Source organism: Scomber japonicus, chromosome 15 (assembly GCF_027409825.1).
Source record: "Scomber japonicus isolate fScoJap1 chromosome 15, fScoJap1.pri, whole genome shotgun sequence".
In the NCBI taxonomy this organism is placed as follows: domain Eukaryota; kingdom Metazoa; phylum Chordata; class Actinopteri; order Scombriformes; family Scombridae; genus Scomber; species Scomber japonicus.
Window position 1 is genome coordinate 8,252,023 of NC_070592.1, and position 12,794 is coordinate 8,264,816.

The window sequence follows — 12,794 nt, forward strand, 5'->3', positions numbered from 1 at the left end:
TTTCTCCATCACAACTTCATCCTGGGAAGAGAGCAGACATTTCTGCCAAAGCCGAGGAGGAGATCTGGTGAAGATAGACAGCAGCGAGGAGCAGGTATAAAACACTGCAGCAGGTTCATGTAGCACACTGACTGTGCTCTCATGCATTTGATCACATATTTGTGTTTCTGAAGCAGTTAACATGGTGTCTCAGCACAGAAAAGTCATGTTATAATGTGATAACTTTCACCAACTTTTCCTCTTCAGGAATTCTTAGAGAAGAAAGTGTTAAACAAAATGAGGTATGATGAAGACAAGTTCTGGATCGGACTGACAGACTCAAAGGAAGAGAAGAAATGGATTTGGGTGGACGGTTCAGCGCTGAACACAAGGTTTGATTGTTATGAAAACATTTCCAAAAATCTAAAAATCGAATCAACTTGTTTCTATTGAACCAACTCTTTCTGTTCTTCATCCCTCAGTTTGTCTTTCTGGTTCAAAGATGAGCCGGACAATTGGAATGGGACTAATCCTGAAGGAGAGGACTGTGTGAGGATGGGAGAGAGAGGAGGAGCTGAAGACCTGAAGTGCTGGTTTGATAAATCCTGCAACGATCCTCAAAGAAGTATTTGTGAGAAACCAGAACAAACTGGACGACTTGTGTGTCTGTAATCCAGTTGAGCTCAGTCTTCTCAGACTAATCACAGTTTTTATCAGCTGCTTTGGCTCAATTATGAAATAATAATCATGATTCTCTAAACACAGTGTGCTATTCTCAAATCTGAAGTTCATTTTCTCACAACAGTGTTCACATTTCTTGCTTGTCAGTTTAAATATATGAGCCCAAATATGTTGATATGATCCAGTGATGCTCTGAGTTAGTCTCTCTACTCTCTGTCAGACATGTACATCAAAATGTTCATTATGTTCAGCAAACTGTCCAAACCTTTCAAACATTAATGTGTTGTATATTTCAAAAATATAATAAAAGATGAACATTTCAGTTCAAGTGGTCACATTTACAATTTTGTGTTTTTGTTTTTATTTATAAATATTTATTTATGCACATGCATTCCTGTATTGAGGCATTTTTACTGAGCTTTCTTTTTTGTTTTCTCCTTTTTTTCATCACTGTTACAGATATAATTATTGTCATTAGGGGATATACCAGAAAGATCAACCCTGACAATAAATAGACTGCAGAGGTTATTTGACTTTATTATTTGGTTGGTTTATGTAAGTCTCAATGACAAACTACATTCTGTCACACTGACACTAAACACGTTGAAGAAGAGACATAAATTAAAAGTTTTGAAACTCAGCAAGTAACACATTAAATTCAGTAACAGGAAGTTTTCACACAGTGGAAACTTATCAGTTTGATCTGGATGCTGACAACCTTACCTACCAACCTTAGAAAGTTTATCCTCCACAGTTAAACAAATTATTTTAACAGGACCTAACAACAGTTTGTTATGTTTTTGTTGTTGCAGAGAAAACTTCCTCTTTAACTGTCACCCTTCACTCTGAAGACATTACTGAAAACTCTGCATGATGAGCCACACAGAAGGTAAAACCTAGAAATGGAGGTGATGGTAAATCTACTGGGAAGTGAACGATTTCCTCCAGTCTGACCCCAGAGGTCATCATCTGACAAACAGCCACCACTTGCACCGAAATTGTATTTTCCTGCTTTAAAAGGCTGTATCTTAATGTAATTTCAAAGTGCTTGAAACCCGCCTGTAACACCATCGTTTCCCCACACGATGGCGCCAGAGATCACATAGGGGAAGAGCTTTGTCTGCTCTGAGGTTGTGAGGTTATTAAAATGTGCATGTTAAATTGAATAACACACCCAACCGGATAATCAAAACTCTGTATAACCCAAATTAAAACATGTTTTTGGTTCACATTTACATTTTTAAGCTATTTATTACCAACTGTGACCTCTGACCATTACTGCGCGCGCTCGCACGCACACACACACACACACACACGCACACACGCACACAAACACACACACACACACACACACACACACACACACACACACACACACACACACACACACACACACACACTTATAGTTGTACAGCGACCTGGAATTTTATTTTGAAGGCTACATACTGTGGTAACGTAGCAACCAGCAGCAAGAAAGCCGCCTGGTCACTCAGTGAGTCTTCTCTTCTCATGCTCACGAAAGCAATGGCTGTAAGTTTGATAATTTGATATTTGATACGAATGAAGATGAATATGCAATTTTAAGTTTAGTACTGTAACGTGTGATATTTATTGACTGGGAAGTCATACAAGAAGTCGTGCTAAAAGTAAATTGAAAGCTAATGTAAAGTGCGCGTTGCTTAGTAACGATATGTATCAGCCTACTTACTGTTAATGTAAACGGCTCATTTGTGCCGTGTAGTTCTTTAGCTATTCTTTAAACAGCATTACTGTTGTGTTATACTGTTTATTAGCGACACGCTGTAAAGGAAACTAAGGTTTTGTATTGTCTTCTATTTGCAGTTTCACTCGTGGTATTTCACCATAAAAGAAGGAAATAAAGGGAGCAAGACGCTCTGATCCTGGCTCAAGTGTTGTCATACCTGAGTCTGGCTGACCGTTTAACTGTGATAACGTACACGAAGTACACAACGCGCAGGGAGAACAGTACAACCCTGCTGTTAGGTTGTAGACTTTATCAAAACTCTCCCTTCTTAGAAGATACTATTTGCCCAGTTGTGCGAGGATGAAGTGCAAACACTAGGCTACTGCTACTCTGAGGTACGGTGGTTGTCTCGTGGACTGATGTGTTTTGGATCAAAGCGGCATACCTGGCGGACACATTCACGCTCCACTATGAGACGGACAAGTGGATGCAGGGACCTGAATCAAACGTCATGTAGTGCAAAGATGCTCTGGACGCTTTTGTATACAGACTTGCAAAAATGTCAAAAGGGGAGTTAAAGCATTTTCCACTGCTGCTGAAGCAGTTTGATGGCACTGTGCGTGCGTCTTTACGCACAGAGTTTACCCGGCACATGAATCTGCTCCGTGAGAAGATTAACAGTATTAATCAAAGGAAGTAGGGTGATGGACTCCTACATTTCCACCCTCGAGGATGTGGATTAAAGAAGATGAGCTTTGTGAAATTCAAGCTGATTCTGTGTCCACAAAATATTTCCAGGAGAACAGATACAAAACGTTTTGGATAGTCAAAGGACACACCGTCACTCCCAGACTGGGCAAACACGCAGTAAAAAGTGTTATTCTCCCACTCAGCACTACATACCTGTCTGAGTCAGCCTTCAGTTTCCTTTTAACAATAACAACAAAAGCCTCCATGTCCACCAGGACTTTAAACTGGTCTCACAACCATCACACCTGACATCGCATCCCTGGTCAGAGGTATGCAAGCCCAAGGTGGCCATCAGCTTATGAATGAACAGACTGGCATAAAGGAATAAATTGTTTATTGTTGTTATTGTAATGATTACACATAAACATGTATATACAGTAGCTGTGTCAGAACCTGTGTTGACATGATGTACATGTGGATATGAACAGACTTGACCTATTTCAGTTAATTGTCTGACCATTCTGTTTAGTTTAATATTTAGCTCTCACAAAAAGAGACATAGTTAAATTATATTAGAAAATAAATGCAAAATTAAAAATTGTTAACTCCATTTACTGTCAGATTTGAAATAAAATCTGTCAATATTTGAATAAAGTTCATTATAAGTCAACTGTAGGTCCACTTACTGAGCAAACACCACTGATGAAGATCATGAAATGTAATCGAAAGCTTTGGAAAACTAATCATTATTGAGTGTGAAAGTTTATCAAAATAAATACACACATTAAAAAATCCCACATACTGGTCTCAGATGTGCTCCCAAAATAAGTGGACCTTTAGTTAGGTTCCTTTAGGGTTCTACTTTTGTTGCTTTCTAATTGATTGTAATGAAAAATCTTATAAGAAATTATTACTTTAATACACAATTTCATATTCTACGATTCATCACTAATTCTTCAAATATGGTTAAAATCAGCACTACAGAGCTGTTTGAGCTGTTTCACTTTGATCTTAACCCAGACTCTGAAACAGCGAACAATGATCTTGATAAAGCCCTTCTGCAGATCTCACACAGGAAGATTTGTCAAACTTAAATGTGGTTTTCTCTTTCTCTCTCGCTCACTCTCTCTCTGTCACAGTCACCGATTGCCACGAAGCCACGAAGCAGCAAAATGCCTGAAGCTGAAGTACTGTACTCTGATGTTAAGTTCACAAGATCGAAGGGAGACTCCAATGGTAAGTCTTAATTATTATTAATGAATGAATTATTATTGATGAATGATCTCTCTATTTCTATCTATTGATTTGGTAGATTTGACCTCCTTTTTACATTTATAAGACTTTCAGAGCACTGCCTCCAAGAGGTGTCACTTTTGTTTATCAGAGCTTGAGTTAAATGTGAATATTTACAGAATACATGGAAAACACAGTTTTTATATTCACACTGGTGATTTTAAAAGTGGCAGCACATATTAGCGGTGAATGTAAGAGCACTTTCAGGTTGCGTTTGTATGTTGCAGAGACCACTTCCTCATTGGCGGACACCACTTACTCTGAAGTGAGGATCGCAAAAACCAAAACCGAGCCGTCCACAGAGCTGACTGGTAGGTAAAAAACTGAGAGAAAAAGTCAGTCAGTGGCCATCAGGCATTTTTAATATTGTGTGCTTTAAAACAAATGCTGCTCTTTAATCTTCATTGGATCACTAAAAGTGTTGCTCAGTCCTTCGAAACAAAAAGCATCCGATTATATTAAAAATACAAAAACTTATCCCTAACTCTAACTTTATTATTTACAACAAAGGAATCAAACTGCCAAACCTGAACCTTTAGTTTTTTTATATTTAAAATACAGTATCCTCATGTAATTTAAATTAGTTTGAAATCACCTTCAACAATAATGTTTCGTTGAGTTAAAAGGAGGATAAACTAAATTAATTAAAGGTTTAACCCGAGGTTTTAAAAAATATATATAATACTGTAGATTTGAGGTATGTATGGTCATCGCAGTTGTAAATGAAGTAAATCAGGAAAATTGATGTCAGTTTACTGTAAAATGGTTTGAAGAGTAGAAGTCAAGGCACAAATAAAATGAGGAACTGGAAACAAATAAGTCACGTATATATAAACATTTAGTCATGGGTTCCTTAAAGTGTAAAGTCTTGAGTTTCCTTTTAGTCTTTCTCTTTGTGATATGGTCTGTTATAGTTTTACTGTCTGGGTAAATAACACATTCCATTGATTCATTGCTGTTGTATTAACATTAAGATTCAGTGTGTGGGTGTGTATGTGTTAAGATAAGATCAGTACTTATAGTTGTGTGTCTGATATTCATATTTTAAACTGTAAAGTCTGCAGAGTCTCCTCAATAAACTGAAGAGGAACTAGAAGAAGTGTGTGTGTGTGTGTGTGTGTGTGTGTGTGTGTGTGTGTGTGAAAATGTCAAAAAGAAACAAAAACTAATGAGCTAATCATACTATAGGTTGCCACAACAGAACATTTCCTAATTATGCACATACTGATACATCCTGAACTTTCAGGAAGTTATTCTAGATATTCAAAACTTGTCGCTTTTTAAAAAAATTGCACTCAGAAATATTGACACGTCGATGCTCCTATAGACAAAAATGTTTGTGTATGTGCAGACAGAAGGGATGAACACAGTAATATTAACATCTGTGTCATCTAATGCAAAATGCCTCTTTGATCACATTTATAATGTTTCATTTCTGTGTTGTTGGCTCAGCTGATAATTTCTATCCTAACTCTCATCCTACCAACATATTTAAGGACTACTGACCAATAAATAAACTACTGTAAGCACACTAGTACATTAGCAAGAACAGTATCTATTTTGTAATTAATGTCGGTCTGGAAAAAATGTAGTAGTATTATTATTTATAGAGTTAAATTTAGGGTACATCTCTGTCTGTCTCTTTAATATCAAACATGAACTCTACAAAGCACAGGAAGAATTGGGTGTTTTCGTCTCCCAGGACCCCAACACATTGATATTTAAAAAAGCACTAGTTAAAACAGACACAGAAACAATGATTAATGAGTAATATATGACAAAAACTAGATTATTGTTTACAGTTTGTATAAATGTCTCATGTCTTCAAACTGTTCAACAGCTCCCCAACAGGTGATGTCACATGAAGGGTCAAAGGTCAAATCAGAGAAAGTTCCCCTGCTGATTCTCTGTGTTCTCTTGGCAGCTGTGGTCATCGCTCTTTGTTACGTCTGTAAGTTTGAACAGTTTTATCAGAGCAGGTTGACTTAGATTAACCTTCAAAGTTCACATATCTGCAGTAGTTATTATTCATAGTTATGTTATCAGATGAACATCATCAGTGTAATCTTGGAAAGGAGTTTAGTTTCCTCTAATAAGCAGAGTCCTGCTCATTATCAAGTACTGACCTTTCTTATATACAGTCTATGGTACTGACTGAGTTACTAAAGGAGAGTTTAAAGCTTTACTGACTGCTTTTGTTTTAAAAACAGCTCATGACAACATTCAAACCAAGAGAAGTCTCAAAAATCTGGAAGATGAGTATGAAGCTTTGAAGAAAAATTTAACAGGTAGGAGTTTGATACTTTCTACAAAGTCCTGTCCACATTTCTCATGCAGCACCGCAATGTTAATTTAAAATCTGACACATTTTGCATTAAAGTATATTTAATTCAAAACTGGCCAGTTGTCTGATATAAAATTATTGTACAGTTGTTATTTATTTTTTGACTAGTGTGAAAGATTTTCAAATAAGACTGAATAAAAGTCTCTTTTTTATCAATCAAACTTTATATATATATATATATATATATAGCACCTTTCATACAGTTTAATGTAGTTCAAGGTACTTTAGAGTTGATTAACAAGCTGATAATGAGATAAAACAAGTGTCAACATAATGAAAATGAATAAAAACGATGAGAACGAAAAACGAATTTTAAAAAAGAAATAAAATGAAAGAAAATAATGATGACAAACATGTTGTTAAATGTAAATAAAGCCAAATAAATAAGAGAAAATAAAAAAATAAATAATTAATCCTGTCTTTTATAATAGAGAGACTCCCTGAAAACAAAGTGACATCTTCTTGTCCACAAACTCCTGAATCAAAAACAAGTGATGGATTCTTCCTTCACACTTTTGTAACCTCTGATGCTGATTATAGATTAGTAATGGATTGACAGGTAACAGAAGTCAATAATAAACAGTGATGTGTTTCATCTCTCTTCAAAGGTGATTCATGCCTGAAATGTGATGAAGGCTGGGAGCAACATTTAGGAAAGTGTTATTATTTCTCCATCACAAATTCATCCTGGGAAAAGAGCAGACGCAAGTGCCAAAGACTAGGAGGAGACCTGGTGAAGATAGACAGCAGCGAGGAGCAGGTATAAAACACTGCAGCAGGTTCATGTAGCACACTGACTGTGCTCTCATGCATTTGATCACATATTTGTGTTTCTGAAGCAGTTAACATGGTGTCTCAGCACAGAAAAGTCATGTTATAATGTCATAACTTTCACCAACTTTTCCTCCTCAGAAATTCTTAAAGGACAAACTGAAAAACAAAATGAGGAATGATGAAGACAAGTTCTGGATCGGACTGACAGACTCAAAGGAAGAGAACAAATGGATTTGGGTGGACGGTTCACTGTTGAACGAAAGGTTTGATTGTTATGAAAACATTTGCAAAAATCTAAAAATCGAATCAACTTGCTTTTATTGAACCAACTCTTTCCGTTCTTCATCCCTCAGTTTGTCTTTCTGGTCCAAAACTGAGCCGGACAATTGGAATGGGACCAATCCTGAAGGAGAGGACTGTGCAAGGATGGGAGAGAAAGGAGGAGCTGAAGACCTGAAGTGCTGGTTTGATAGATCCTGCAACATGCCTCACAGAAGTATTTGTGAGAAACCAGCAAACACTGGAAGTCTTCAGGATGTCTGTGTCTGAAATCCAGTTGAGCTCAGTCTTCTCAGACTAATCACAGTTTTTATTAGCTGCTTTGGCTCAATTGTGAAATAATAATCATGATTCTCTAAACACAGTGTGCTATTCTCTAATCTGCAGTTCATTTTCTCACAACAGTGTTCATATTTCTTGCTTGTCAGTTTAAATATATGAGCCCAAATATGTTGATATGATCCAGTGATGCTCTGAGTTAGTCTCTCTACTCTCTGTCAGACATGTACATCCAAATTTTCATCATGTTCAGCAAACTGTCCAAACCTTTCAAACATTAATGTGTTGTATATTTCAAAAATATAATAAAAGATGAACATTTCAGTTCAAGTGGTCACATTTATAATTTTGTGTTTTTGTTTTTATTTATAAATATTTACTTATGCACATGCATCCCTGTATTGAGACATTTTTATTGAGCTTTCTTTTTTGTTTTCTCCTTTTTTTCACATCACTGTTACAGATATAAATATTGTCATTAGAGGATATACCAGAAAGATCAACCCTGAAAATAAATAGACTGCAGAGGTTATTTGACTTTATTATTTGGTTGGTTTATGTAAGTCTCAATGACAAACTACATTCTGTCACACTGACACTAAACATGTTGAAGAAGAGACATGAGTTAAAAGTTTTGAAACTCAGCAAGTAGCACATTAAATTCAGTAACAGGAAGTTTTTCACACAGTGGTAAATTATCAGAGTTTGATCTGGACGCTCACAACCTTACAGACAGCAGCAGGGAAACATCAGTGGTGAGTGTTAAATATATTTCCACTATGCTCTCTTTAAAACTGATATTGAATCCATTTCTCACTTATTCCATGAATGTACTCTGTTGATTTATCAAAGCTTCAACTAATTGACACCAATTTTAGAAGACATGGTTTTGTTTCTGAACTGAAATACAGACTCACAATCTAATGACTATTTTCTCAAACTTATTTGTCTTGTCAGCAAATGTCACATTCATAAGTCGAAAGTGCTTCATGTCACACCTAACATTTGTGTTCTGTATTTAACTACAACATCTCTTTGACTGTTTTCCAAGATGAAGATAAAGCTATTAAAACCTCTCAAACAAGCAGGAAGTTACTCCATGAGGTAAAATAAATACTTTGCATAAAACATGTTCAAATTTATACATACATGTGGTTTGATGTTGTCTAGTTAGTTTTTTGTGTTTTCTTTCCTTTTCTCAATATGTATACTGATGTTTCATATTTGAATATATATGAAAGATGATACAATGATTATTTCTTAATGTGATCATATGAAATGTATTTCTATCTGTCCATTTTTGTCTTTGCCAACACTTCAAAAAAAAAACAAACATTTCAACAAGGTCTTCATATACGTTATATCTTGAGTAAAATATGAACATTTACAGAAAGTTTATCCTCCACAGTTAAACGAATTATTTTAATAGGACCTAACAACAGTTTGTTATGTTTTTGTTGTTGCAGAGAAAACGTCCTCTTTTACTGTCACCCTTCACCCTGAAGACATTATTGAAAACTCTGCACGATGAGCCACACAGAAGGTAAAACCTAGAAATGGAGGTGATGGTAAATCTACTGGGAAGTGAACGATTTCCTCCAGTCTGACTCCAGAGGTCATCATCAGGCAAAGAGCCACCACTTGCACCGAAATTGTATTTTCCTGCTTTAAAAGGCTGTATCATAATGTAATTTCAAAGTGCTTGAAACCAACCTGTAACACCATCGTTCCCCCACACGATGGCGCCAGAGATCACATAGGGGCAGAGCTTTGTCTGCTCTGAGGTTGTGAGGTTAAAATTATATTTATGCATGTTAAATTTAAACAATCCCAATATCACACCCAAACGGATAATCAAAACTCTGTATAACCCAAATTAAAACGTATTTTTGGTTCACATTTACATTTTTAAGCTATTTATTACCAACACGTCTGTGACCTCTGACAATAGGCTCCTGCGTAAGCAACAGTCCACAGCGATGATGGACAAAAAACAAGGGATGGAAGAAAACAACAGGCGATTTTCCACTGCCAAGCATTGGCCAGTAAAACTCAAGACCTCAGTAGCATCCTTGTTCTGCTCTCAGAATATTTTTTTATGTTTAAAGGTACTTGAAATAATTTAATGAATGTATTAGATTAAACTTATGGTAAGAAATTCTGCATAAGAAACACGCGCGCGCGCGCTCACACACACGCGCATACATACACACACACACACACACACACACACACACACACAAAATTAAAGTTGTATAGCGATCTGGAATTTTATTTTGAAGGCTACACACTGCGGTATCATAGCAACCAGCAACAAGAAAGGCGGCTTGCAAGCAATGGCTGTAAGTTTGATAATTTGATATTTGATACGAATGAAGATGAATATGTAATTTTAAGTTTAGTACTGTAGCGTGTGATATTTATTAACTGGGAAGTCATACTAGAAGTCGTGCTAAAAGTAATTTGAGAGATAATGTAAAGTGTGCGTTGCTTAGTAACGATGTGTATCAACCTACTGTTAATGTAAACGGCTAATTTCTGCCGTGTAGTTCTTTAGCTATTCTTTAAACAGCATTACTGTTGTGTTATACTGTTTATTAGCGACACGCTGTAAAGGAAACTAAGGTTTTGTATTGTCTTCTATTTGCAGTTGAACTCGTGGTATTTCACCATAAAAGAAGGAAATAAAGGGAGCAAGACGCTCTGATCCTGGCTCAAGTGTTGTGTTACCTGAGTTTGGCTGACCGTTTAACTGTGATAACGTACACGAAGTACATAACGCGCAGGGAGAACAGGACAACCCTGCTGTTAAAGTTGTAAACGTTATCAAAACTCGCCCTTCTTACAAGATACTATTGCCCAGCTGTGCCCAGAAGTGCATCTAACACTACTGCTACACTGAGGTACGGTGGTTGTCTCGTGGACTGATGTGTTTGGATCAAAGCGGCATACCTGGCGGAGACATTCACGCTCCACTATGAGACGGACAAGTGGATGCAGGGACCTGAATCAAACGTCATGCAGTGCAAAGATGCTCTGGACGCTTTTGTATACAGACTTGCAAAAATGTCAAAAGGGGAGTTAAAGCATTTTCCACTGCTGCTGAAGCAGTCTGATGGCACTGTGCGTGCGTCTTTACGCACAGAGTTTACCCGGCACATGAATCTGCTCCGTGAGAAGATTAACAGTATTTATCAAAGGAAGTAGGGTGATGGACTCCTACATTTCCACCCTCAAGGATGTGGATTACCTCAGCTTTGAAGATGAGCTATGTGAAATTCAAGCTGATTCTGTGTCCACAAAATATTTCCAGGAGAACAGATACAAAACGTTTTGGATAGTCAAAGGACACACTGTCACTCCCAGACTGGGCAAACACGCAGTAAAAAGTGTTATTCTCCCACTCAGCACTACATACCTGTCTGAGTCAGCCTTCAGTTTCCTTTTTAACAATAACAACAAAAGCCTCCATGTCCACCAGGACTTTAGACTGGTCTCACAACCATCACACCTGACATCACATCCCTGGTCAGAGGTATGCAAGCCCAAGGTGGCCATCAGCTTATGAATGAACAGACTGGCATAAAGGAATAAATTGTTTATTGTTCTTATTGTAATGATTACACATAAACATGTATATAGCTGTGTCAGAACCTGTGTTGACATGATGTACATGTGGATATGAACAGACTTGACCTATTTCAGTTAATTGTGTGACCATTCTGTTTAGTTTAATGTTTAGCTCTCACAAAAAGAGACATAGTTAAATTATATTAGAAAATAAATGCAAAAATAAAAATGGTTAACTCCATTTACTGTCAGATTTGAAATAAAATCTCTCGACATTTGAATAAAGTTCATTATAAGTCAACTGTAGGTCCACTTACTGAGCAAACACCACTGATGAAGATCATGAAATGTCATCGAAAGCTTTGGAAAACTAATCATTATTGAGTGTGAAAGTTTATCAAAATAAATACACAAATCAAAAAATCCCATATAGTGGTCTCAGATGTGCTCCCAAAATAAGTGGACCTTTAGTTAGGTTCCTTTTGGGTTCTACTTTTGTTGCTTTCTAATTGGTTGTAATGAAAAATATTATAAGAAATTATGACTTTAATACACAATTTCATATTCTACGATTCATCACTAATTCTTCAAATATGGTTAAAATCAGCACTACAGAGCTGTTTGAGCTGTTTCACTTTGATCTTAACCCAGACTCTGAAACAGCGAACAATGATCTTGATAAAGCCCTTCTGCAGACCTCATACAGGAAGATTTGTCAAACCTAAATGTGGTTTTCTCTTTCTCTCTCGCTCACTCTCTCTCTGTGTCACAGTCACCGATTGCCACGAAGCCACGAAGCAGCAAAATGCCTGAAGCTGAAGTACTGTACTCTGATGTTAAGTTCACAAGATCGAAGGGAGAGTCCAATGGTAAGTCTTAATTATTATTAATGAATTAATTATTATTAATGAATGATCTCTCTATTTCTATCTATTGATTTGGTAGATTTTACCTCCTTCTTACATTTCCAAGACTTTCAGAGCACTGCCTCCAAGAGGTGTCACTTTTATTAAATGTGAATATTTACAGAATACATGGAAAACACAGTTTTTATATTCACACTGGTGATTTTAAAAGTGGCAGCACATATTTGTGGTGAATGTAAGAGCACTTTCAGGTTGCGTTTGTATGTTGCAGAGACCACTTCCTCATTGGCGGACACCACTTACTCTGAAGTGAGGATCGCAAAAACCAAAACCG

General features: G+C 36.7%; 1 protein-coding gene across 1 annotated transcript; it reads left to right on the forward strand.

Annotated features, from left to right (window-relative positions):
• The first annotated feature begins 3,097 nt into the window (after nt 1-3,097).
• LOC128373858 (C-type lectin domain family 4 member E-like) lies at nt 3,098-8,120 on the forward strand. Its single transcript, XM_053334053.1, has 8 exons — nt 3,098-3,232; nt 4,195-4,291; nt 4,576-4,659; nt 6,189-6,299; nt 6,508-6,636; nt 7,301-7,452; nt 7,605-7,729; nt 7,820-8,120. The coding sequence occupies exons 1-8, from the start codon at nt 3,098-3,100 to the stop codon at nt 8,013-8,015; spliced, it is 1,029 nt and encodes a 342-aa protein (XP_053190028.1). The 3' UTR covers nt 8,016-8,120.
• Nucleotides 8,121-12,794: the final 4,674 nt, after the last annotated feature.

Bases quoted from the DNA above. Each gene is read 5' to 3' on its own strand.
- LOC128373858 (XM_053334053.1), top strand. From the start codon at position 3,098: ATGTGGATTAAAGAAGATGAGCTTTGTGAAATTCAAGCTGATTCTGTG. The intron at 4,292-4,575 runs GTAAGTCTTAAT...TGTATGTTGCAG, and splicing joins ATCGAAGGGAGACTCCAATG to AGACCACTTCCTCATTGGCG. The intron at 7,453-7,604 runs GTATAAAACACT...TTTCCTCCTCAG, and splicing joins TAGACAGCAGCGAGGAGCAG to AAATTCTTAAAGGACAAACT.